This window comes from Anomaloglossus baeobatrachus, chromosome 1 (genome assembly GCF_048569485.1).
Source record: "Anomaloglossus baeobatrachus isolate aAnoBae1 chromosome 1, aAnoBae1.hap1, whole genome shotgun sequence".
NCBI classification, from domain to species: Eukaryota; Metazoa; Chordata; class Amphibia; order Anura; family Aromobatidae; genus Anomaloglossus; species Anomaloglossus baeobatrachus.
Window position 1 is genome coordinate 283,053,824 of NC_134353.1, and position 27,905 is coordinate 283,081,728.

At 42.8% G+C, this 27,905-nt stretch overlaps 1 protein-coding gene across 5 annotated transcripts in view; it reads left to right on the plus strand.

Annotated features, from left to right (window-relative positions):
- The window catches only part of PDE5A (phosphodiesterase 5A), a 394,028-nt gene that overhangs the window by 107,332 nt on the left and 258,791 nt on the right, over positions 1-27,905 (plus strand). For all 5 annotated transcript variants that reach the window (XM_075350615.1, XM_075350624.1, XM_075350634.1 and 2 more), the window contains exon 2: positions 5,136-5,709. In XM_075350615.1, coding sequence (XP_075206730.1) covers positions 5,136-5,709 — 574 coding nt within the window. The remainder of the gene's footprint in view (positions 1-5,135; positions 5,710-27,905) is intronic.

Here is a 27,905-nt window from a genome sequence, read left to right on the forward strand (position 1 = left end):
TCTTTCTTTCTTTCTTTCTTTCTTTTCTTTCTCCTCCTTGCCTGCCTCCAGCAGGCCTCCTCCTCCCTCCTTTCTCTCGTTCTTCTCCTCCAACTACATGCTGCTTCTCTCACTCCCTGAGGTAAACTGAAACTAACTTGACCTTCCTTTCTCTATCTGCTCTCTGGTGGCTCCTCCCACCTCCCCAGTTGCTAAGCTACCACCCTATGGGAGCAGGGATGGGTCTTACAGCCCCTCTCAGCATGCAGCATGGGAGGGTTGCCTGCCACTTTCCCTGGTCCTGTGTGTCCCCAGCAATGGGTGTAGTGTGGATTTACCAGGGGACCGGAGTTCACTCTCTTCCTCTCCCAGAATGGGGCATCACACCGCTGATGGGGTGCAATGACCTGTGGCGACGGAAGCCTCAGGGGCGCCACACAAACTCCAAGGGACCCATCCATGAGAAGGGCAGCCATTCACCCAAGTTAGATTTTAACTCTTGGAGATCTTTTACACAAGGTTAGAGCTTTCAAACATATGAAGACAGCATTCATCACCCACCAACATACACTCTGCACTATTAGTAAAAAATCATCTGCTAATTTATTCTTAAAAAGTACTCTATATGTCTGGCCTAATCTACCTCACACAGCTGCAGTTACCTAAAAGGTTAACAGGATCGGTGGCCACGAAGGAAGTCAGATCTACAGGCAGAATCAGAGCCTGGTTATATAATCAGGTAGTAAAACTTCAGTTGTTCTCAGCAAGCCACAAAGATCCCAAGAAGCAGCCCCCTGCACTACAAACAGAGGGAGGATAATATCACGGCGCCTCTTGTGGTGACATACAACCCCCACATGAGCATCGTAAGGAAAATACTGCTGATCTTCAATCTATATTCTACATAGACTGAAAGAAATATTCCTAGATCTACTACTTCTGTCCTACAAACAGTCAGTAAACCAAATTCATTTTCTCATCAGATGTGTCCTCTCATGTACATTCTCTAATATAGAGTATTTGACACAGTATACAAGGTTCCACCTTAGGGTACCTATGTTGGGAAAGCTAAACAATAACTACAAATGAGATTGAACATATACAGACAAACTATAAGGCAGTTTTTACACTGCGTTCTGACCTACGTGCAGTGGTCCCATAGAAAACTCCGTCCGAACTCCCCCACAAAACGGGTTCCGGACGCATGCGCCGACTGGTCTAGTGACTATAATGGTGCAGATGGAGTTAACTGCGTCTGGATGTTGGCCTCCAGAAAGTGTATACGCCCAAAAATGGTGCAAGACAGAGCAAAGTGTGACTCCGTCTGCACCATTATACTCAATGTCCCCACGGGCGCATGCATCCGAAACCTGCTTTGCAGAGGGTTCGGATGGAAGCCTCAATGGGACCACTAAACACAGGTCAGAACGCAGTGTGAAAGGGGCCTAAGGAATTCCAGGAAGGAATGGAGCATTTAATAGATGAGTACTTATTATTTTATACACAGTGGAGTACTCTGAGAACATCATATCTACATCTCTCAGCCAAAAACCTCAGTTAGATACTACTTCATAATATATGAATGAGAATCTAGTTGCATTGGGACTCTCAAGTTGTTGAGACCACGACATGAAGGCAGCAAAAACAGTCTACCAAGTTTGGATTTCTATAACTTAAGTGTCAGAGATGTAACACAACCATATTTCTTTTCTTTATGTTGTGTTGTAGCATTGCTATACTACTAATCTTGTCCATTGCTATACTACAAATCTTCAGCCATGCTTCATCTGTTGTAGCAATAGTTACCATGTGGCCCTAGCCAAGATCTGGATAATGGATTTAAGCTGTACTTTTTTCAAACTGTAAAACATCAAACAAATTGTATACAATGGGCATTGTCATAATCATAAGGACCCAATGTATTAACCATTAGAGTCAAATGATCGTGGTCACAGAAGGTGGGACTGCCACTGGACACATGCAGGAGGGGTGGCCCACTGATGCCAATTTCATTTGGATGTGCGTCCTTGGACACCTATTTACCTAATATGTGTTTCGGTGCAAAGACTTTCTGGCTCCCTGCGCTGCAATACACAGTTGACCAATCAAAGGCCGTCAGCAGACGTCAGCATGCCAGTAACGGGCAGCACATGACAGTGACATTATGAGCTTCATACGCAGCCCATGCTGGGAAGCAGAAGTCATCTGCCGGCTATGGAAGCAAACATAGCACTTCATGGGAGTGGGGTAGGGTAACAATAATTGTTTATATTGTTTGTTTCTTTTTAAAATATACTGGAGAAGAATAGAGGGGATCCAGGACAAGGCACATTATACTTTGATAAGAGACATTATATCAGGATGGAGGACATGATTAGAATATAGTGGACATTATTACAAAATGGGGGCCCAGGTCAAGGGACATAATTACAAAATGATGGTCCAGGATTGTAGAAATTATTACAGGAATGGGGACATTATTATAAGATAAGGGACATTATTACAGAATGGGGGTCCACTACAAAGTATATTCTTATAGAATGGGGGCCTAAGACAAGAAACATTATTAAAGGGGGTAGACAATTATTAGAAGTTGGAAAGGATTATTATTGGATGATGGCAGGAAGAGATACATTGTAAAAGAAAGGGGTCAGAACGTGTGACATTATTACAGGATAGGGGTAGGATTGAGAACATTATTTCAGGACAGGGGTCAAGATGGAGGACATCATTACAGGATAGGGGCCAGGATGGAGTATATTATGACATGATAGGGGAAAGGAAGGGGTACATTATAAAAGAACGGGGCCAGGACAGGGAACATTATTACAAGATGTGGACACTATTATGATATGGGGGCCAGAATGGAGGACTTTTTTACAGTATCATTGTCCATCTGACCACCATGCTTGTGTAGGCACAGGTCCAAATTATGCATTGGTGACCATAAGACAGTAGTTATGCCAATGTTAACCACTATTATTGGGATGAAACTCTGCAGTTATAAACTGCCTTTGTTGGAGGCCTACAGAGATGTGTTTTGTCCTGCCTATTCTGATCCCCTATCCTTTGGTGTTTATTTACGCTCTGATTCATCAAAGCAATCAGACAGAAGTCAGGCATAAATTGCTGTGAAACTCGTGAAATTTTGCTGAAACTCTGAGTTGTGCAAAAATTTTGTACATTTTGTTGTGTTCACAACAGCTTATCTTAACTCCCCAAATTGAAAAAAATGGGCAGAAGTGGAATGAGACAAGGGCATAGAAAAGGCGTGATGTCACAGCTCTTCTAATTCATGATTCCTTATGCCAGAAGGACTAGAGTAAAATTTATTTCATGGATCAAAGATGCACACACAACTCATCATACACTCCTGATTAATGAGTTAGGAGTGTCTGACTCCAAAACACACCTTCATCAAGACGGGCAAGAAAATAGTCGCTCTTGAAGAGTCGGGGCCTTAGAGTATGGATTGAGTATGGTATTGGATATTGAGTAGTTTTTTGTCTCCTTCTAAACATAGTTTTTGATATAATGTGGTGTCTTGTTTAATAATCTTTTCAATGTAATTTTTCCATTGTAGTCCAAATACATGTCCATATTACCAGAGTTGACATTTAGGTTGCAGTATTCAACATCAAGACAATAATCCAATTACATAGCATGTAATAATATTTCATTGTATGCATACAAAGGGCTGATGTATGGCAGTAAACAAGACTGTAGTTAAATGAAATGGAATTATTCACTGGCTGCTAATTTGGCTAAACTAAGTAAGCAGAAAAGCAACATGCCAGGACATTCAATTTCTGCTAATGACAGTTTTGGTGTAAAGGATCTTGAAGCAACTGACCTTTTTAAAGGGAACGTGTCAGCAAGTTTTTGTACCCCAAACTGATATAATTTATGTTATGTCACTGTAATGCAGTATAAATCCATACATTTGTCTTATGAGTCCTTGATTTGGTTGCAGAGAAATCCTTTATCCAAGTTTTATGCTAATGAGCTTCAAGTGCAGGGGGTATGGCTTGCCACTTACAGCTCTTAGACCTCACTTGCTGTTTCCTTGCCACTCTTCTTTGTGACTTATATACAGACAACTAAAAAAACAAAAAAGCAAAAAATATTCTAAATATTTTTTGAAGTGATTTGCATATCAGATTGCCCATTCTCATCCTGCCCAGTAGAAGTTGCAAGCTTTGGCATGTAAGTCTTTCTTTTTTGTCATCTGTATATAATGTGTGGGGATTATGTCCATTTGACTGATCGTGCTCCCAGGCCCTTGTCCCTCATTAGCCACAGGTGTTTTTATCCATTAATGGTGGGTCTCTTTTTCCCCAAATATATGTGGTTTTTAAACCATGAAAGAGGTAGTAATATAGAGTAGGACCCAGTACAATGAGGTTGCTGTGACGTGGCTACTGGGCAGGTATGAGAATGGCCATTCTGATATGCAATATACCTCAAAAAATATTTAGACTTTTTTGTTTTTTTTGGGGTTTTTTTTGTGACTTACTTCCCTACCTGATATCTCTCGCAAGTGCCGTCATTACTGAGGCGACACATGTGCGATATAGTTCTGATGACGTTGTGAGAGCTGGACTAGCGATCTGCGCATTTACCACCCCTGGGAATGATGCTGCTTGTGCGAGCCCATGGGCTGGGAAGCTGCTCACAGAAAACAGTGACCTGTCAGTCAGGCCAGCGGCTGATGGGGGAAAGAGCGAGCGAATAGCAGTAAGTACAGAGCCAATACCATGTTCTTGTAACTCATTAGCATAAAAATTGGACAAAGGATTTTTCTGCAATGGAATCCAGAATTGATAAAACAAAGGAATGGATTTATACTGTATTACAGCAACCTAACAGAGATTATATGAGTTTTCGGTACAAAAACCTGCTGACAATTTCCCTTTGATACAAGTAAAAGCAAAGTAAAAAAAAATGAAAGTAAGATTAAAAATTCTGTAAAAAAATAAATTTTACAATATATTGAGAAAGAATGGTTACAATTATAGAAAGGTTACGAAGGACATGGCCAGTGACCATTGTAAATATTTAATGCTGCTCTCCTGCTGACACATTTCAGTGTTCATTTGTCATCACTCATGTGCTTTCCTCACTAAAATATTTATAACTTTATTTCCACTTTTCAGAGAAATGGTCAATGCATGGTTTGCTGAAAGAGTGCACACGATACCAGCAACAAAGGAAGGAGGGAAAAGCAATACAGAAAACAACCAGCAGGCCTCTTCGTCCGACAACGCCATCCAAGGAGCACCAGTGAGAAAGATCTCTGCTTCCGAGTTTGATAGGCCTCTCAGGCCACTCGTGGTCAAGGACTCTGTAGGAACAGTGACATTTCTTGCAGATTCTGAAAAGAAGGAACAGATGCCTCTACAAACTCCCAGTTTAAATAGCGCAAGTGATCAGTGTTCACGGCTTCTGGAACTGGTGAAAGATATTTCAAGCCATTTAGACGTTACTGCTCTGTGTCATAAAATTTTTCTACACATTCACGAACTGATATCAGCTGACCGCTACTCGCTTTTTTTAGTCTGTGAGGACAGTTCCAATGAGAAGTTTTTGGTTAGTAGGCTTTTTGATGTAGCAGAAGGCACAACATTGGAGCAGGCGTCAAAAAACTGCATCCGCTTGGAATGGAATAAAGGAATCGTGGGCTATGTGGCAGAATATGGGCAACCCTTGAACATAAAAGATGCTTATAAGGTAAAAATAAATCAATCACAAATTACTCTAAATACTACACAATAACTATGAAGCATGTTTTATGCAGTTTGTTATTTTGAATAATTATAATTATTATTATTAGTCTCCCAGAAAAAAATATAAAACACATATTTTATTATTAATGAAAGTCTAAAAATGGAGGAATAGCCTCCTATATACACACAGATACAAAAACATCTAAAACATCACTAAACAGAAAACAAAAATATCATGTACAACCTGTATAACAGTATTATCAAGAATTCTTGGTGATATTGTATTCACAAAAACAGAGGTAAGGTAAACCTCTGTCTATGAACCAATATATTCTTGAAATAATCCTATTTTTTACTTATCAAGAGTCCATGAAGTAGAAAACCACGGCATACACCATCCAAGATCCAAAAAGTGCTTTTTTTCCATATAATGTGCAGGTAAAATAGCGGGGAGGAGAGAGCCGGGTGCAGGCCCTCCAAGGACAACAGCCGTTTCGCACCCTGTGTGCTTCTACGGGACCCGTGGAGGTGTATGCCATGGTTTTCTACTTCATGGACTCTTGCTCTGGATATCTCTTCTCTTTGTCCACGTGCACCCATTACCATTTCTTCTAAAAGGAGGACAGAGGCTGTTCCAAGATATTCGGTGTAAGGTATTGCATGGTTCAGTGCGGAATCGCTTCTGTTTATTACTTGCACTATTTTTTACTCATATTGCATATTGCTGCACCACATTTGAAGTGTCACTGATCCTGGTAGTCCAGTAGTCAGTGAGTCTAAAGAGACACCTAGCAGTCCAGTAGTCAATTAGTCAAAATAAACATATGGTAGTCCAGGTTGTAATCCAGTAGTAAATGAAAGTAATGATGACACGATTTATGCCTGCTTTACACGAGACAACCAATTGTGCGATTTCACGATCGATCGTACCCGCCCCCGTCGTTTGTGCGTCACGGGCAAATTGCTGCCCGTGTTGCACAAAGTTGTGAAACCCCCGTCACACGTACTTACCTGCTGAGCGACGTTGCTGTGGGCGGCGAACATCCTCTTCCTGAAGGGGGAGGGACGTTCGGCATCACAGTGACATCACACATCCGCCGGCCAATAGAAGCGGAGGGGCGGAGATGAGCGGGACGTAAACATCCCGCCCACCTCCTTCCTTCCACATAGTCGGCAGGTGCCGCGGGACGCTAGTAAGCTGAGTTCATCATTCCCGGGGTGTCACACGGAGTGATGTGTGCTGCCCCGGGTACGATGAACAAAATAGACAATATTTTGAAACTGAGCGACGAGTACACGACTCACGATTTGTGAGCGATACTGCGTCGCTCAGAGGTGTTACACGAGACGACGTCGTGAACGATGCCGGATGTGCGTCACGAAAACCGTGACCCCAACGATGCATCGTGCGATAGATCGCCTCGTGTAAAGCACCCTTTATAGTCAGTCTGGATCTCCGACACACCCAATGTTGGTATGATATTTAATATCACTATTTATGACTAGGTCCTCGGTGTCAGTCCAAAATTCCTTTTATAAATCCTGCAAATCATAATCCTGGATCCATAAAAATATATCATAAGATTCTGTTCAATCCAGTAAGTCATCTCTCACAGGATACAGACAACAATCATCTCTTCTATATGATCAAAAAAATGCCCCAATATTGAGTCCAAAAACCCGACACGTTTCCCCTTCTACCAAGAGCGAGGTTCTTCAGGGGTTGTCTTGGGAAAATAAATAATTGTTTTCAAATATTTAGATAATTCAAAACCTATAAGAGCCATAACTTAACAGCAAAAAGTAACTGAGTCTGATAGCTCGAATGGAAACAAACAGCAAAAGTCCACAAATTTATTTCTTTTTTCTTTTTCTCTTTTTTTCTGCGTTCACAATCAGATAATTATTCTTGTTGTAGATTTCAGAGGTGGTGAATATTTACAACAGACACTATGTCCTTTTCACCCTTCAGGGTAAACCCCATAATCTGAGAACATGAAAATGCCATATAACCTTGATTATAAAGGATAAACGTTTTGTCCTTCTGGCTGCCACTCCAGATATCACCGAGGACTTATTTCAGTTCTGCATGTGTTAAATCCAGCCAGTCAATATTATTGGGCACAGATAGGCCCACTTGTTTGCTGCACCAACAGTCTGATGTCCATAGTTACTATTATTATTATTAATGCAATTATTATTATTATTATTATTACTCGTATTTCCCCAAAAATAAGACACTGTCTTATATTATTTTTTGTAGGGCTTATTTTTGGGGAAACACAGGTTGGGGGCAGTTTACCCCCAGAAAAGACAAACACCACTCCAGAAGAATCGCACTTGCCAAACCCCGGACATCTGCATCACTCCCAGGTCCTCCTGCGATCCACAGCGAGCACTCCCAGCAGGTCCTCATGTGTTCTACAGCAGTCCTCCACTTCTTTCGGCTGGCATCCCTTCATTCTCACACACCGCTCACACACACACATCTGTTCTTGGTAACATCCCACACCCACACACATACCATACTACTTGCGGCGAAGGGGTACCTGGGGCTCAAGGACCTGTGGTGAAATGCATCGAAGACTTGTGGTGAAATGCATTGAGGACCTACACCTCGATGTGTTCCACCACAGGTTCTTGATGTGTTCCACGGCAAGTCATTTCATTTCACAACGTCCCAGGTCTCCTTGCTGGTCAGAAGCAGTATGGTATCACTATTTAATGAAGTGTCCTGGTGTATTCTTTCACCTTTTTAGCTGCATGGACACTTCATTATTGAACCGCAACTAGGGATTAATTTTAGGGCTTGTATTTAAGCCATACTCCAAAAGGCCAAAAATTCCTGGTAGGGCTTATTTTTGGGGAAACATGGTAACTATAAGAATGTGAGGTAGAATAGTAGATATACAGTTAGGTCCAGAAATATTTGGACAGTGACACAAGTTTTGTTATTTTAGCTGTTTACAAAAACATGTTCAGAAATACAATTATATATATAATATAGGCTGAAAGTGCACACTCCCAGCTGCAATATGAGAGTTTTCACATCCAAATCGGAGAAAGGGTTTAGGAATCATAGCTCTGTAATGCATAGCCTCCTCTTTTTCAAGGGACCAAAAGTAATTGGACAAGGGACTCTAAGGGCTGCAATTAACTCTGAAGGCGTCTCCCTCGTTAACCTGTAATCAATGAAGTAGTTAAAAGGTCTGGGGTTGATTACAGGTGTGTGGTTTTGCATTTGGAAGCTGTTGCTGTGACCAGACAACATGCGGTCTAAGGAACTCTCAATTGAGGTGAAGCAGAACATCCTGAGGCTGAAAAAAAAGAAAAAATCCATCAGAGAGATAGCAGACATGCTTGGAGTAGCAAAATCAACAGTCGGGTACATTCTGAGAAAAAAGGAATTGACTGGTGAGCTTGGGAACTCAAAAAGGCCTGGGCGTCCACAGATGACAACAGTGATGGATGATCGCCGCATACTTTCTTTGGTGAAGAAGAACCCGTTCACAACATCAACTGAAGTCCAGAACACTCTCAGTGAAGTAGGTGTATCTGTCTCTAAGTCAACAGTAAAGAGAAGACTCCATGAAAGTAAATACAAAGGGTTCACATCTAGATGCAAACCATTCATCAATTCCAAAAATAGACAGGCCAGAGTTAAATTTGCTGAAAAACACCTCATGAAGCCAGCTCAGTTCTGGAAAAGTATTCTATGGACAGATGAGACTAAGATCAACCTGTACCAGAATGATGGAAAGAAAAAAGTTTGGAGAAGAAAGGGAACAGCACATGATCCAAGGCACACCACATCCTCTGTAAAACATGGTGGAGGCAACGTGATGGCATGGGCATGCATGGCTTTCAATGGCACTGGGTCACTTGTGTTTATTGATGACATAACAGCAGACAAGAGTAGCCGGATGAATTCTGAAGTGTACCGGGATATACTTTCAGCCCAGATTCAGCCAAATGCCGCAAAGTTGATCGGACAGCGCTTCATAGTACAGATGGACAATGACCCCAAGCATACAGCCAAAGCTACCCAGGAGTTCATGAGTGCAAAAAAGTGGAACATTCTGCAATGGCCAAGTCAATCACCAGATCTTAACCCAATTGAGCATGCATTTCACTTGCTCAAATCCAGACTTAAGACGGAAAGACCCACAAACAAGCAAGACCTGAAGGCTGCGGCTGTAAAGGCCTGGCAAAGCATTAAGAAGGAGGAAACCCAGCGTTTGGTGATGTCCATGGGTTCCAGACTTAAGGCAGTGATTGCCTCCAAAGGATTCGCAACAAAATATTGAAAATAAAAATATCTTGTTTGGGTTTGGTTTATTTGTCCAATTACTTTTGACCTCCTAAAATGTGGAGTGTTTGTAAAGAAATGTGTACAATTCCTACAATTTCTATCAGATATTTTTGTTCAAACCTTCAAATTAAACGTTACAATCTGCACTTGAATTCTGTTGTAGAGGTTTCATTTCAAATCCAATGTGGTGGCATGCAGAGCCCAACTCGCGAAAATTGTGTCACTGTCCAAATATTTCTGGACCTAACTGTATATATACACACACACACACATACACAATATAATACACACACATATATACGTATCATGTATATACAGTGCCTACAAGTAGTATTCAACCCCCTGCAGATTTAGCAGGTTTACACATTCGGAATTACCTTGGCATTGTGACATTTAGACTGTAGATCAGCCTGGAAGTGTGAAATGCACTGCAGCAAAAAAGAATGTTATTTCTTTTTTTTTTTTTTTTTTTTTTTTTTAAATTGTGAAAAGTTTATTCAGAGGGTCATTTATTATTCAACCCCTCAAACCACAAGAATTCTGTTTGGTTCCCCTAAAGTATTAAGAAGTATTTCAGGCACAAAGAACAATGAGCTTCACATGTTTGGATTAATTATCTCTTTTTCCAGCCTTTTTTGACTAATTAAGACCCTCCCCAAACTTGTGAACAGCACTCATACTTAGTCAACATGGGAAAGACAAAGGAGCATTCCAAGGCCATCAGAGACAAGATCGTGGATGGTCACAAGGCTGGCAAGGGGTACAAAACCCTTTCCAAGGAGTTGGGCCTACCTGTCTCCACTGTTGGGAGCATCATCCGGAAGTGGAAGGCTTATGGGACTACTGTTAGCCTTCCACGGCCTGGACAGCCTTTGAAAGTTTCCACCCGTGCCGAGGCCAGGCTTGTCCGAAGAGTCAAGGCTAAACCAAGGACAACAAGGAAGTAGCTCCGGGAAGATCTCATGGCAGTGGGGACATTGGTTTCAGTCAATACCATAAGTAACGTACTCCACCGCAATGGTCTTCATTCCAGACGAGCCTGTAAGGTACCTTTACTTTCAAAGCGTCATGTCAAGGCTCGTCTACAGTTTGCTCATGATCACTTGGAGGACTCTGAGACAGACTGGTTCAAGGTTCTCTGGTCTGATGAGACCAAGATCGAGATCTTTGGTGCCAACCACACACGTGACGTTTGGAGACTGGATGGCACTGCATACGACCCCAAGAATACCATCCCTACAGTCAAGCATGGTGGTGGCAGCATCATGCTGTGGGGCTGTTTCTCAGCCAAGGGGCCTGGCCATCTGGTCCGCATCCATGGGAAGATGGATAGCACAGCCTACCTGGAGATTTTGGCCAAGAACCTCCGCTCCTCCATCAAGGATCTTAAGATGGGTCGTCATTTCATCTTCCAACAAGACAACGACCCAAAGCACACAGCCAAGAAAACCAAGGCCTGGTTCAAGAGGGAAAAAATCAAGGTGTTGCAGTGGTCTAGTCAGTCTCCTGACCTTAACCCAATTGAAAACTTGTGGAAGGAGCTCAAGATTAAAGTCCACATGAGACACCCAAAGAACCTAGATAACTTGGAGAAGATCTGCATAGAGGAGTGGGCCAAGATAACTCCAGAGACCTGTGCCGGCCTGATCAGGTCTTAGAAAAGACGATTATTAGCTGTAATTGCAAACAAGGGTTATTCCACAAAATATTAAACCTAGGGGTTGAATAATAATTGACCCACACTTTTATGTTGAAAATTTATTAAAATTTAACTGAGCAACATAACTTGTTGGTTTGTAAGATTTATGCATCTGTTAATAAATCCTGCTCTTGTTTGAAGTTTGCAGGCTCTAACTTATTTGCATCTTATCAAACCTGCTGAATCTGCAGGGGGTTGAATACTACTTGTAGGCACTGTAGATATACACATATATAAATTATATTTCACATATTTCTTATCTTTAAAGATAATAATTAAAATAAAAAAATAAATAGATGAATGCATAAAGTGGGGAAAAAAGTATTTAGTCAGCCACCAATTGTGCAAGTTCTCCCACTTAACAAGATGAGAGAGGCCTATAATTGACATCATAGGTAGACCACAACTATCAGAGACAAAATGAGAAAACAAATCCAGATAATCATCTTGTCTGATTTTGCAAGATTTTTTTTGCAAATTATTGTTGAAAAAAAGTATTTGGTCAATAACAAAAGTTCATCTCAATATTTTGTTATATATCGTTTGTTGGCGTTGACAGCGGTCAACCGTTTTCTGTAACTTCATAAGGTTGGCATACACTGTTGGTGGTATGTTGGCTCATGCCTCCATGCAGATCTCCTCTAGAGCAGTGATGTTTTGGGCCTGTCGCTGGGCAACACGGACTTTCAACTCCCTCCAAAGGTTTTCAATTGGCTTGAGATCTGGAGACTGGCTAGGCCACTCCAGGACCTTCATATGCTTCCTATGAAGCCCCTCCTTTGTTGCCCTGGCGTTGTGCTTGGCATCATTATCATGTTGAAAGACCCAGCCACGTTTAATTTTCAATGCCCTTGCTGATGGAAGAAGGTTTGCACTCAAAATCTCACAATACATGACCCCATTCAATCTTTCATGTACACGGATCAGTCGTCCTGGTCCCTTTGTAGAGAAACAGCCCCAAAGCATGATGTTGCCAGCCTCATGCTTCACAGTAGGTATGGTGTTCTGTGTATGCAACTCAGCATTCTGTCTCCCCCAAACATGACGAGTTGTGTTTCTACCAAACAGTTCTACTTTGGTTTCATCAGACCATATGACATTCTCCCAATACTCTTTTGAATAATCCAAATGCTCTCTAGCAATCTTCAGATGGGCCCGGACATGTATTGTCTTAAGCAGGGGAACACGTCTGGCACTGCAGGATCTGGGTCCCTGGTGGCGTAGTGTGTTACTGATGGCAGCCTTTGTTACGCTGGTTCCAGCTCTATGTAGGTCATTCTCTAGGTCCCCCGTGTGGTTCTGGGATTTTTGCTCATTGTTTTTGTGATCATTTTGACCCCACGGGGTGAGATCTTGCGTGCAACCCCAGATCAAGGGAGATTTTCAGTGGTATTGTATGTCTTCCATTTTCTTATTATTGCTCCCACAGTTGATTTCATCACATCAAGCTGCGTGCCTATTGCAGATTCAGTCTTCCCAACCTTATGCAGGGCTATAATTTTGTTTCTAGAGTTCTTCGACAGCTCTTTGGTCTTCACCATAGCGGAGTTTGGCGTGTGACTGTATAAAGTTGTGGACAGGGGTCTTTTATACTCATAACAAGTTCAAACAGGTGCCATTACTACAGGTAATGAGTGGAAGACAGCGGAACCTCTTAAAGAAGAAGTTACAGGTCTGTGAGAAATCTTGCATGTTTTTAGATGACTAAATACTTATTTTCCACCATAATTTGCAAAAAAATCTTGACAATTCAGACAAGGTGATTTTCAGGATTTGTTTTCTCATTTTGTCTCTCATAGTTGTGGTCTACCTATTATGTCAATTACAGGCCTCTCTCATCCTTTTAAGCGGGAGAACTTGCACACTTGGTGGCTGACTAAATACTTTTTTTCCCCACTGTATATATTTATATAAGAATGTACTGTATATCCAAATGAATAGGTGTGTGTGTGTGTGTGTGTGTGTTTGTGTGTGTGTGTGTATATATATATATATATATATACGTACACAATATATATATATGTATATATATATATATATATATATATCTGTGTGTATTACAAATTGAGTGAGCACAAGCTTGAAAAATAGATAGTAGGTACCAGACCACTGTTAACAGCCAAGTAATCATGTCGTATAACAATCCAGATAAGGTAGACAGCACACTGCAAGTGGATCTTAAAGGGAAGGTGTCGTGCCCAAAAAATGTTTCAGTAACTAAAAAATGTAAGTTATTAATTTTTTAATGTTTTGTTTGAATATTATTTGTTTTTAATTGAGTAAAATATATAAAAAAATTAAAATGTTTGATATTTTCCACTCTTAAACACTAGGGGGAGCAGCTGCTGAAATCCTACAGAAATCCTGTTGAAAAACTGTTGAAAAAGCCTGGATTACTGCTGCAGTAAAGTGGGCAGAATCTGCTCTCCTGTGTGTGATATCACACCTCCCCCTCTCAATCTGGGTGTTTCCAGCAGATAAGAGAGAATGAAGTGTAGGACACAGTGCAGAGCCATTTTGTTGGTGACCACAAATGTCTAAAGTGTCACCAAGGACAGCTGCATAGTGCTCCCCACATAACGCTCTGCACGCCCCGATCCAGCAATGCTCTGCCGCATGCACGCACACCTGCAATGTTCTGCCACATGCATGTCTGCAATGCTCTGCCACACAGACGCACACAGTGTGTGTGTTTGTACACTGTGTATATACTGTGTGTGTGACCGAGCACCCAGCATGAGGGCAGTGGAGCCAGCATGTGTGTATACTATATGCCATGTACTGTGTGTATATACTATATACTGTGTGCAGTGGTGTAACTAGAGTGCGATGGGCCCTGTGCGAAATTTAGACCTGGGCCCACCTCCGGATGTTGGTCAGTAGAGTTCTAATATATATATATATATATATATATATATATATATATACACTCATACAGTCATACAGTCATATGAAAAAGTTTGGGCACCCCTATTAATGTTAACCTTTTTTCTTTATATCAATATGGGTTTTTGCAACAGCTATTTCAGTTTCATATATCTAATAACTGATAGACTGAGTAATATTTCTGGATTGAAATGAGGTTTATTGTACTAACAGAAAATGTTAACAACTTCCGCAACTTCCGGGTCACATGCTCCGGTCACATGACAGCATGTGATCGGCGCTTATCACACAACCATTGCACTGTATACACTGTACTGGCGTGCGATTCGGCAAACCATCGAAAAGCCGGATGTGTGAAACTAGCCTTACACAGAGTTAGACAAATTTGTGAACAATACTTGAGAGAAAAAGGCCTTTTGTGTTCATAAAAAAGTCAAATCTTTGAGTTCATCTCATGAAAAATGAGAGCAAAAACAAAAGTGTTGTATTTAGATTTTTGTTCAGTGTATGTCTAGGTCATTATCCTGCTGGAAGACCCATGACCTATGACGCAAATCCTACTTTCTGACACTGGGAACTACAGTGCCACACAAAATCCTTTGGCAATCTTCAAATTTCCTGATGCCCTGCACAAAGTCAAGGCACACAGTGCCAGAGGCAGAAAAAAAACTTCAAAACATCTTTGAACCTTTGAACCTCCAATATTTGACTGTAGATACTTTGTTTTTTATTTTTGTAGGGCTCATTAAGTTTTCGGTAAAACAGTAGAATGATGTGCGTTTCCAAAACACTTTATCTTAGTCTCGTCTGTTCAAAACATGCTTTCCCAGAAGGTTTTTGACTTATTCATTCTTCGCATTCTGTTGTGTTTTGGATTTGGGGGTTTTCCATGAATTCTGCAGTCATTTGGGTTTCTTACATTTTCCTCCATCTTTCCTGTGTGACTGTGTGAACTCATTTGTAACAATGTATCTCACCCTCTGCTTGTGTCCGCTTCTTTTATGGTTAATGTTGTTTTGTGTTACATTTTGTTTATACTTGAGAATGCAGTCAAGGACATTCAGGGTCATCCGACATTGTGTAGGGGCGCCATTGCGTAATCTTAATGTGCCAACATCAATGGTCAGACAGAGACAAATCAGTGTAAGTGAAAGTCTGATATGCTGTCGTAGAGCGTTCCAGAGTATGGAGGAGGTGCAGGAGAAATCTTGTATCGATTGTGGGAAGAGGAGATAAGAGAGGAGTAGAGAAGGAGTTGTTATGAGGATCTGAGGTTGCGTGCAGGTAGGTACCGGGAGACTAGGTCACAGATGTATGGAGGAGACAGGTTGTGGATGGCTTTGTATGTCATGGTTAGTATTTTAAACTGGAATCTTTGGGCAATGGGAAGCCAGTGAAGGGATTTGCAGAGTGGCAAAGCCAGGGAATAGCGAGGGGAGAGGTGGAAAAATCAAGCCACAGAGTTTAGTATAGATTGGAGAGGTGCAAGAGTGTTGGAAGGAAGGCCACAGAGCAGGAGGTTGCAGTAGTCGAGGTGGGAGATCATGAGGGCATGCGCTAATGTTTTTACTGTTTCTAAGTTAAGGAATGCATGAATCCGAGAGATATGTTTGAGCTGTAGTCGGCAGGAGGTGAAGAGGGCTTGCATGTGTGGCTTGAAGGAGACTTGTGAGACTGGGGAGAGTGAGCATCCATCAACTTTGATGGATTGGCTTATTGGAGGGGTTGAGAGAGAAGGAGGGAAGACAATGAATTCAGTTTTGTCCATGTTAAGCTTTAGGAATCACGCAGAGAATAAGGATGAAATAGCAGACAGACATTGTGGGATTTTGGTTAGTAGGGAGGTGATATCAGGTCCAGAGAGGTAGATCTGTGTATTATCAGCATAAAGATGATGCTAAAAGTCGTGGGACTCTGAGTTGTCCCAGGCAGATGGTGTAGATGGAGAAAAGCAGAGGTCCAAGGGTTCACAGGTCTCCTGCTTTGTACCTCCCCATATGAGTGTGAGGGATTTTATGTGACATGTATTTGTGAAGTTTAAAAAAAATGATACATGGTTTTCTAAATATTTTAGAAATACAAATCTTAAAATGGGAACGTACATTTATGTTTAGCGCCTCCCTGAATCAGTACTTTATAGGACCACCTTTCGCTGCAATTGCTGCTGAAAGTCTTTTGGATATGTCTCTACCAACTTTGCACATCTACAGGCTAAAATTGTTGCCCATTGTTCTTTGCAAAATAGCTCTAGCTCACTGAAATTGGATAGAAAGCGTCTGAACAGTAATTGCTACAGATTCTCAGTGGGATTTAGGTCTGGATTTTGGCTGGCCCATTTATACACATGAATATGCTTTGATCTAAACCATCCATTATAGCTCTTGCAGTATGTTTAAGGTTAAGGTTATTATCCTGCTGGAAGGTGAACCTCTGCCCATCTCAAGTCTTTTGCAGCCGCTAACAGGTTTTCCTCCAGGATCTAACCAGCTTCACTGTCCCTGATGAAGAAAAGCATCCAGACAGAACAGCATAACCCCTCATAAGTGGCCTCTTTTTACAAAATACACCTCTAATTAATTCATCTAGGGATGCAGTGATCATATTGAACTCACAGGTGGGTCACAGAACTTTATACCTTTGGGTGATGAAGAAAAAATAATTACTGTACATTTTTACCTCAAAAATGTTGTTTTAGCCCCAGATTGTACATTTTCTTACAGAAGAATGGGGTAACATTGGCACCAAAACATGTCACACAATTTCTGTTGAGTGTGGCAACACCGTATTTGTGGCTTTACAATACTGCCTATCCACACACCAAGACTTGTGAGGAAGGGAACAAGCTCTATTTGACCTTTGGAGGACAGATTTTCCTAGAATAATTTGTGGACTCCATATACAGAGCCCCTAAGTGCCAGAACAGCAAAATCCCCCTTCAAGTGCCCCCATTTTCTAAATGACACCCACTTCTGAATTTATTCACAGTACAATGTGCCCAGCTTTTGCTTCTGGAGACACACACCCTGTAAATTAAATGGGCTCTCCTCACTACAGAAATGGCAAACATGTGGATGCTAGATGTAGTATAAACACATTGTGGAGCTCAGAAGTAAGAGGGAAATTCGGATGTGCAGATATTGCTGGATTTCTTTTTGGGGGAAGCAATGGCGCTTTTCCGGAGCCTTTGAGTTATCAGTAATGTGGAAGCCCTATATTTCCATTGACAGATGATGGACTTGAGTGAGGACTTGTTTTTATTTTTTGAGGAATGAGTTGAAGGTTTTATTGGGAACATTTACATGACATTTGGATCACATGTATCCAGTGCTCTACACTGAACACTTACTTTTGGATTTACGTCTAAATCCCCTAATGTCATGATTCAGATGACACCCCTGATGGATCCATTCACTCTAATGAGGCAGCGGAGTTACTCTAGACTTAATCTGTCCTTTGTTCAGCAGTGTCCATCTTTTCAGAAGTGCACAAAACTGTGGCTTTCCACACTTTTATGAATGTTTAAAAAAGGTGGACACCGCTGGATTATAGGCCAGAGACAGTCCACAGTATCTTCATCTTCCTCATTATAATGAATTTTCCATCAGGGGTTCCATCTGAGTCCTGTGTTTCAGAGATGTACATGTAAACCCCTTTGTAAGCGCTCAATGTAGTGCGCAGGCTAAATATGAGTGGAACCTTACTGCGAACTTTGGGAGGCAGAATAAACTAATCAACAGCAGGTCAAGAATTTATTTCATTTATTTTTTATGCCTTTCCCTGTACGGTATAATTGATATGACGGTTTTATTCTCCAGACTAGTGAGATTATAGTGATACCAGGTTTATATCAGGGTTTTTATGTTTGGCAACTATCACACAGTAAAACAACACTTTCAAAAGTTATTGTATCACCATATTTTGAGAGCAATAATTTTTTCACTTTTCTGCTGATAGAGTCATTTGAGGGTTTGTTTTTGGCAGGATCAGTTGACGTTTTTATTGGTACCATTTTCAGGCACATAACATTTTCTAATTGCTTTTTATTGCGATTCTTGGGAGGCAGAATGAACAAAAAACAGCAATTCATAAATTGTTTTATTTTTTTATGTGCTTCGCTGTTGGGTAAAAGTGATATGACGGCTTTATTCCTTGGGACTGTTATGCTTTATTGGTAGTGGCAATTGCAGGAATTAATTTCACTCAACTCAGCTCGTGGGGTCAATCCATATTGTGATGATGCATTTCCCCAAAAAGTTAATAATAGACTATTCTGTTCTATATAGACAGTTTTTACACTTACTTTTTTTCCTCACCTGATTCCAAGAGTGATTAGTTTTATATTTTTGCGTTCATATAGCCGTGTGAAGGCTTAATTTTTGCAGGACAAATTGTACTTGTGAATTCCATCATCCATTTTATCAAATGCTGTAGTGGAAAGTAGGAAAAAATCCAAGTGAGGCGAAATAGCAAAAAAAGCGCAATTCTGCAATAGTTTTTTTTGTTGTGTTTTGTTTTTTTATTTACAATGTTCAATTTACTTTAAACATGACCTGGCCATGTGATTCTCCAGGTCAATACTATTATGGAGATTTCATGCAGGTATGATTTTTGTTTTATTTTAAGAAAAAACTGAAATTTGTAAAAACAAAAATTTTTGCTTGCGTCTCCATTTTCCAAGAGCTGTAGCTATTTTGATTTTCGAGAGACATCTTTTGTTAATTATAGCCCAGTCAGGAGGGGAATATTAGAGTTTATTGTTAGATAGTGAATACTAAAGGCCACTTTACACACAGAGATAAATCTTTGGCAGATCTGTGGTTGCAGTGAAATTGTGGACAATCAGTGCCAGGTTTGTGGCTGTGTACAAATGGAACAATATGTCCATGATTTCACTGCAACCACAGATCTGCCAAAGATTTATCTCTGTGTGTAAAGTGGACTTTATCCTAGTTAGCCCATCTGACATCTTGAGGACCGTTCTCATGTGGATCTGGCTAGTGCGGCTTTCAAAAATAATATATTATATCAGCACATTAAGTGGTACATCATTGCGAGTTGGCCGATCAATGTTTTTAGAATCACTGAATGCGTTTTCTTTAGTTTCAATTAGTGATGCCCATATGGACACTGTAGGTGTTATTAAATATTTAATAAAAGTTATATCTTAAATGTAAGGAAGTCGTATGCTAGGCGGTGAAATATTTTCAATTTTGGGGTTCCATTTTTTTCTCCACGGCACATGAACATATCACAGATATGCGAATGCAGTCTCCGACTGATAATAAGTCGATAGAAACACTGGATTTGTGAGCTCTTTGCAACAATTAATGATTGATATATGGTATATTTAATGTTGTTTAATTATATTAAAGAATTTAAAAAATTTCAGGAATATGTAGAATCTGTATGTTTATTACCCTGAATACATTTCTTGGGTTTACATTTTAGTAAGTAGTTAAGGTAATTAATATAGAGAAAGGTCATTATGTATATGTCAGCGGCTTTAATGTTCCAAAAGGAGGCTTGATGGATAAATGCTGCCTTATTTGAAGACATATTGCTGTATGTTGCCCGGCAGGTGTGCAAGGCAGGAATCAACTCATTAACTCATCTTTTTAATTCACACACATCGTATATAATTGGCCCATCAGGATTTACATCATGCTGATTTCAGAATGATTATGCCAGGTACGCTTCACAGTGGCCTCATCCCCTAGAGTGCAGAAAGTAAGCTATGTTCCACACCTGGGCAGTGGGAGAGGAATCAGATTTTCCACCTAAACAGTAAATACAATTATACTGAATTAAATTTGACTATCACATTTTTAACCTTTGTTGTCCATTTGTTTTCTTCTTACATTCATTATGTAATCTACTATATATATGTCCCCTGATTTAAGTACATAATAACTATAGGGAACCCGTAGGTCAAAATGTTGAAAAATAATATAAATGCATACTAGAGATAACTGAATCATTTTGATGCAAATCAAATTTGTGTCAAATTTTTAGGAATTCACTGAACCCAGAGAATATTAATAATTTGCAATTGGCTTTGAAAATATGGCCACCACCAATTTACACATTGCAGAAGACTGCATCAGCCATAAAAGACAGAAATGACCTTGTTCATGTCTAGGTGGGCATTCCCATGATTAGTAATGAGTGAGTGAGCTCGTTACTCGATTGAGCGCTAGAGTGTTTGGGTATCCGAGTACTGTGAGTGGTCTGATATTTCATTCGTGAAACAATGACCACAACGCTCAGGCTTGCTTCACTGCATGATGTGTGCAGGCACCCCAGAGAGAGCCATTCCCAAGTGAGGAGATAAAACAATGTTCTTGGATGTAGTGTGACCAGAAAAAAACCCCACCTGAAATGCTCTGTTTATGGCTGGCTGTATGTGGACAGAGACCCGAAAAGGCCAATCATTGACTTACCATAATGCTCGTTACTCGGGTTGAGCTCGTCCGAGCATCTGACCAGCTCCAACCAAAGAATGAGTGTTCGTACATTTTTGCGCTCGCCCATCACTACCCATGATGTTTTGCAACTATCACATTAAATGGTTTAGCCCAGCCAATCAGGAAGCACTATCATAACTTGTATAAAAGTAAAGGAGGGGAATACAGCAGCCATTTTCTTGTGAATCTGGATAGTGAGAGGTGACAGCTCGCAGTTTAGCAATAAGAATAGGGAGAGAAAGCCATAAAATACTTAAGACACTAAATAGATAGTATGTGACAGCATAGCTGTGAAGAAAAGTTACCATAGTCATATGTTGAGATCACTTGGATAGGCTGAGTTTGCATTGCAGTCCTTTGAGACCTCAGTGTTACACACATCTTTTCAGGGTAATCTGAGTATTTTCAATTTGCATTGAGTTAATTGGATGGGCCGTAAAAGGTATAAAGGTAAAAGGTATAAAGTGAAAGTAAAAGGTAAAAGGTATAAAAGGTATATAGTGAATCGGCAGCAAAAATTGGAGGCTGGTATTTAGAGTTTTACAAAGATACTTAGTTTTACCTATTTCTGATAATGAGAAAACACCTTCAAGCCAATGTTCCCATGATGAGCTTTTGGTGAGTTATTGATGCTGCTTATTTTCACTGTGTCAAAAACGCAATGTCTTACAGTTCAGAAAAGTGTTTGGGATGTATAGAAATCTCCTGCCCACTGTGCTTTTTTTGTACGCTGTGTAAGCTGACCCGCGGAGTGTTTCACATCCGCAGCATGTCACTTTCTCTTGCAGTGTGTCCGGTGGGTTCTGCCTGAATGCCCTACGGATCCATATCTGCAATGACAGGAATAGAGTTCAAATGAGCTCCTCCATGTGTGACTTTTTTCTGAACATGTCTGTTTGATAAAGCTGCCACAGAAAAGTGAACATTTTTGGAATAAAAAAAACACAAGCTGAGACCTTAAGAAAAAAAATCAGATTGTCAATTTAAGGAAACAAAATACAAATGGAATATGTACCGCCCCCGTGCGAGCAGCCGGGCTGCTGCCACCGCTTGGATCCAGATCCGCGGTGGCTCGAGGGGTCTCCGGACCCAGGGGTCGCGTGGCCACTCAATTAACAGAAGGGGGGAGATATGTACAGGGGTTTTTGGAAAGTTCGTGACGCCACCCACTGTTACGGGGGGCTGTCTGATAATAACCGAAAGGAGTATCAGACAGTCAGGGTCCACCGTGCAAAGACTTTGCTGCAGACTATGGCAGAGTGCAATACCTCTGTTAACTCACAGAAAGATATAATAAGAAAGTAAAGCAATTCCTCCCTTACTTGGAGGGTGTGTGGAATGATCTCTGTTAATAATCACAGAGACAAAGGCAATGTGTGCGAAATGGCACCTACCTAGGTCCGCTCTTCTAGTGGTGCAAAAGAGACGAACAGCAGCGTAAGCCGCACAAAGCTCCTACCTGCGTTCGCTCCACTAGTGTGCGAGGACACGAACCACTAGATATGGCACCTGCCTAGGTCCGCTCTTCTAGTGGTGCAAAAGAGACGAACAGCAGCGTAAGCCGCACAAAGCTCCTACCTCTGTTCGCTCCCCTAGTGTGCGAGGATACGAACAACTGCCAGACGCAGTATAAGGAACGTTACCCTAGCGGCAACGTCCACCTACGAGTACAATCACAAGGCCCAGCCAGACCATGTGCCTCAGGCACCTGCCTATGTCCGCTCCCCTAAGAGGTAAGGATACGGACAGCAGCCGAAGCTGTAAGGTATAAGAACGCTACCCTGCCAGTAGCGCTCACCTAGCATAGACAGAGGAATGCCTAGAGGAACGCGCACAGAGCGTCTACTCATATGCATGAACCAAGAGGACTGAGCACCATGCGGCGTGTGTCAGGGTCTTATATAGACTCTGTGCCTCATCCAAGATGGAGGACACCAGAGCCAATCTGCTTCCAGAACGACAGGAGTGACGTCATGCTGGCCTATCACCGAGCAAGACGTCACAAGCACATGACCAGCGACCAATCGGCATAGAAGGTGTCAGAGACATGTGACCTCGTGTCAGCGATGATGTCACCCGCACATGTGCAATGGCTCCAAGATTGGACTTAGTCTCCGGCGCTCGCACATGTGCAGTAGCAAGAAATCTGGACTTAGTCTCCAGCGCTCGCACATGTGCAGTAGCAAGAAATCTGGACTTAGTCTCCAGCGCTCGCACATGTGCAGTAGCAAGAAATCTGGACTTAGTCTCCAGCGCTCGCACATGTGCAGTAGCAAGAAATCTGGACATAGTCTCCAGTGCTCGCAGCAACCGTAACACCCACGGTGCGTGGTAATGTGAGGGACCACCGCTGCTGTTGGGGAGCCCGGTGACGATGGTGTGGCAGCCTGATGTTTAACCCCTCCGTAGGGGGTTTGAGTCCCAGGACCCGTTGATGATGGATGTTGTTTGGGTGCCGTTGGGGAATAGGAACAAGGGTTTCCAATGTACTCACTCAGTCCCAGAATAACCAAACCGACAGCTTGTAAACCAAAGTTCTGAGCACCACTGTAGCCTGCGGGGAGCACGCCTGGATACATGCCCTCGGTGGTGTTGTTGGTCTGTGGCCCTGTCCCTGGCACCTTAGTCTCGGTTGGACCCGTTGGTATGAAACTCTCTAGGTCCCGCTCACCTGTATGGCTAACGGAGTGAGCTTGCTCTCAGGGTTCACGCGTAGGATTTCTTTGGACTGTAGTGGGAAAGTCCTATCCCATCGGAGCGCTAGTACCCTGATTTTGGAGCAGGTTGTGGATGACACTTGAAGTCTTCACCCCCGTCGGGTAAATGACCGGAACGCGTGAAGCAATTTTCCGGCCTGGGGTCCACGTAACCCGTCGTGCCCTGGCCCCTGCCCGGTGATAGCTCAAGGCCACCGGCTGCCCTCCTCGGCAGTCCGTGCCCCTTGACACTGTCCCCTGCGACCAGGGTTCCAGCTCCTACCAGGCCCAGAGCAACGTCTGCCACATAGTACACAGGGGCTCTCCTCCGTGGCCTCTCCTCATAAGAGCCACTTCACCTCCTCTCTCCATTCTCAACTCCACTCCACTCGACTCTAAACTCGACTGTCAATGTCCTCACTTTCTCCTCACCACCCCCCCATGTGGGTGGCCCTATTCCCTTCAGGCCCCCCAATGGTGTGTCTGGTGGGTTCAAGTGGGAAGTGTTCCTAGGATTTTGATTGGCCAAGCTGTTAGCAACACCAAAGGACCAGGATCCGTAACCAAGGAGGGTGGATACTGTGCAGAAGGGCAGATTGTAATAATACCCTGAGACGACCTGATAGGCCAGGGCATCACAAATACATATGAACTCCAGTTGTGTCATTACAGTCTGTGTGTCATTTTAACATGCTGTATATAAGAGCAGGCCGGGCGTCTCTGTTGTCCGGTGCCGGCACTACCTCTTTCAGCCATCTTCATCCTCTTTCTGAAGCCTGGGGGCATGACATATCTACATCATACACACTCGCCGGTCCTGCGCAGGCGCACTACAATACTTTGATCTGCCCTCCTCAGGGCAGATCAAAGTGCGCCTGCTCAGGACCTGAATGCCGGCGAGTGTGTATGACGTCGGACCCGTCATTCACCGTGGCTAGAGAAGAGGGGGGAAACAAAGATGGACAAAAGAGGCTACACCGGCACCGGACAACGGAGACGCCCATAAGGCCCACCGCAGCGACCGTTAGGTAAGTATTATAAAGTGTTTTTTATATTATACCCCCGGCCTGGGCTCTTATATATAGCATGTTAGAATGCTGTATATAAGAGCCCGGTGGTTTTGGCCGCAGCTTATACGCCAAAAAAGTGGTGACAGGTTCCCTTTAAAAATGGGATTTACTGCCTTTAAATTATCTTTGATGGTTTTTGGGATACTTTTCCAGTGTTATATCTTTTTGTAGTGAGCAGGAACGGCTAGCTGCTTTAAAAGTAAAAAATTGATGGCTTGTCACCAAGCCTTTCCAAAACTTAGCACAATTTTGGGAGATGATTCATGTTTGTGTACCCTCAAGAGAGTACATTTTGTATCAGTAAGGCCCCTTTCACACGTCAGTGATTCTGGTACGTTTGTGCTTTTTTTTAAACGTACCAGAATCACTGACATACGCAGACCCATTATAATGAATGGGTCTGCTCACACGTCAGTGATTTTTCACTGCACGTGTCTCCGTGCAGCGTACCCGCGTGTGCGTGATTGCTGCACGGAGACATGTCCATTTTTTTCTGGCATCACTGATGTTCCACGGACCACGCAGTGGTGTGGTTCGTGAAACAGATGCCAGAAAAAAACGTGCATTTAAAATAAAAAACATTTTAACTCACCCGGCGTCCAGCGATGTCCTCTGCAGCCCGTTCTCCCTGCTCCTTCTGTGCCGGCTGATTACTGTCGCGCATATTCATTATGCGCGACACAGCCGACCCGGAAGCAGCTCCTGCAGGGGTCAACGCCGGCCGGATGCTGCGTCGCGGGAGCGATCAGCACCATGGAGAGCGGGAGCGGGCGCAGGTGAGTGAATCTCTAAGTGCAATCACGGGCCACGGAGAACGGAGCCCGGATTGCACTTAGACAACCCACGTGTGCCGTGATTTTCGGCACACGCAGGGACATGTGCGTGTTTTACACGCCAGTGAAAAACGTCTGTGTTTTTCACTGACGTGTGAAACGGGCCTTATGCAAGGATTACAAAGCACAGTGGCTAGGCTGCCAGGAGATGTGTTGCTGTGGTTGCTATGCAGTGGTAGAAGACGAACTGTAGAATATTATGATGGGGCAGGCTAGGAGTAGTCTGGCAGAGTAGGGCCAGCAATGGCAGCCATGGTGACAGCAGTACACTTAAAGTGAACATGTCAGGTGCAATATGCACCCAGACCTACAAGCAGTTTTGGGCGTATATTAGTAATTCCTGCCTAACTGTCCCTGTATATACTAGCATAAATAAACAGATCTTTAGAAAAAGTATTTCTAAAGATTGCTTCTTATATGCTAATGAGGCCAGGGACTAGTTGCAAGGGCGTTAGTTCCCTTGGCTAGTGGGCCCACGTAGCATGCTAGCACGCCCCATGTGGACGTACTGACATGCAAATCAATGTGCAGTAGAGATGAGCGAGCAGTAAAATGCTCAGATGCTCGATGCTCGGGTCAAGCATTTTGAAATGCTTGGGTGCTCAACCCGAACACTGAGCCCAATGTTAAACTATGGGAAATGCGAGCATTTTTCCAGCGGCACCCCCGGCGGTCTGGAGAAAGCTCAAAAATGTCACAAATGTAAAAGAACAGTGCTCAAATGACATGGGAGCAGCATGGGAAGACCACTGTAAGCATTTCTTCCTCCCAGGTCACTGTTGTGAGCAATGTTGTCTGAGTATTAGGAGGAAGAATCCTCTGTGACATGTGTGACATGCGCTTTCGCTTAGTAGCATATGTGCGGCAGCTTCTCTCTGCCTGTACATTCGCTGCTAAGCAAAACCAAAATTGAACAGTAAAAAAAAAATAAAAAATAATATCATATTCACCTTTCTGCAGACTTCCGGGACAAGTCCGATTGCTCCAGGACCTGCCGGTAATCAGCTGATGCGGGTCCTGGAGTGATTGGATGGGAGTCTGCACAGAGGAGTATAGTTTTTTTTTCTACTGATGCATCAGCTGATTGTGTAAACGGCTTTTAAACAATCAGCTGATGTATCATGTGATACAGGCCCTTGAACCTGATACATCTGATTGCTTTGCCTTACGGTAAACTGATCAGATGATATTGGATTCGGACTGAACATCGCGGGACCCTCGACCCAGGACTATGGCGGGGGGGGGTTCTTTAGTTCAATAAAGATGGAGTCACTAATTGTGTTGTGTTTTATTTCTAATAAAAATATTTTTCTCTGTGTTGTTTTTTTTTTATCTTTACTAGAAATTCATGGTGGCCATGCCTAATATTGGCCTGACACCATGAATTTCAGGCTTAGGGCCAGCTGATAATATACAGCTAGTCCTAACTAGAGTTGAGCGCGGTTCGTGGTTCGTGGTTCTCCAGTTCGCGGTTCGAGTGATTTTGGGGGGTGTTCTAGATAGAACTAGAACTCGAGCTTTTTGCTAAAGCTCGATAGTTCTAGATACATTCGAGAACGGTTCTAGCAGCAAAAAGCAGGGCTTTTTACAGCTACAGTGTGCAGGAGCCATCGCTGGCAGCCTGCCAGAAGCTGGTAACCAAGATAAACATCGGGTATCCAAGCAAAGCGCTTTGGTTAGTAACCCGATGTTTATCCTAGTTACGTGCAGGAAGCCCACACTTCCCCGCTCAGCTCGCTCCGCCCCCTCCTGCACGCGGCATGTACACATACATACATACATACACACACACACATACGTCCGTCATCCTGGCACTCTGCACACATGGTCCCGCTCGGCTTACCTGCGGTGATGAAGTCCTGCCATCCCGACCTCAACGCTGTCACTGTCGTCCATGGCTGCCGCTTGTCACATCACCTTCTCTCGCTTCCGACCCGAGACTGACTAGCGGTGACGTCACGGGCCTCTCGCGATACTTGGCTGTGAAGGCGGCGGTCATTGAACTCAGGGACAGGGGCTGTCAGCAGTGCAGGAGATCAGCGCAGGTAATGTACCTCGCTGACAGCAGCACTTGTCATGCCCTGCAGTGACCTGGGCTGACCCATTGATGTTAGCTCAGGTCACTGCACTGCTCTCCCAGCCAATGGGGAACATCCTGCTCTTCATTGACTGGGACAGTGTGGATCGTCATGGCAACCCCTTGGATTGCACCAGACCTGGATTTGTTTTTCTTTCTAATA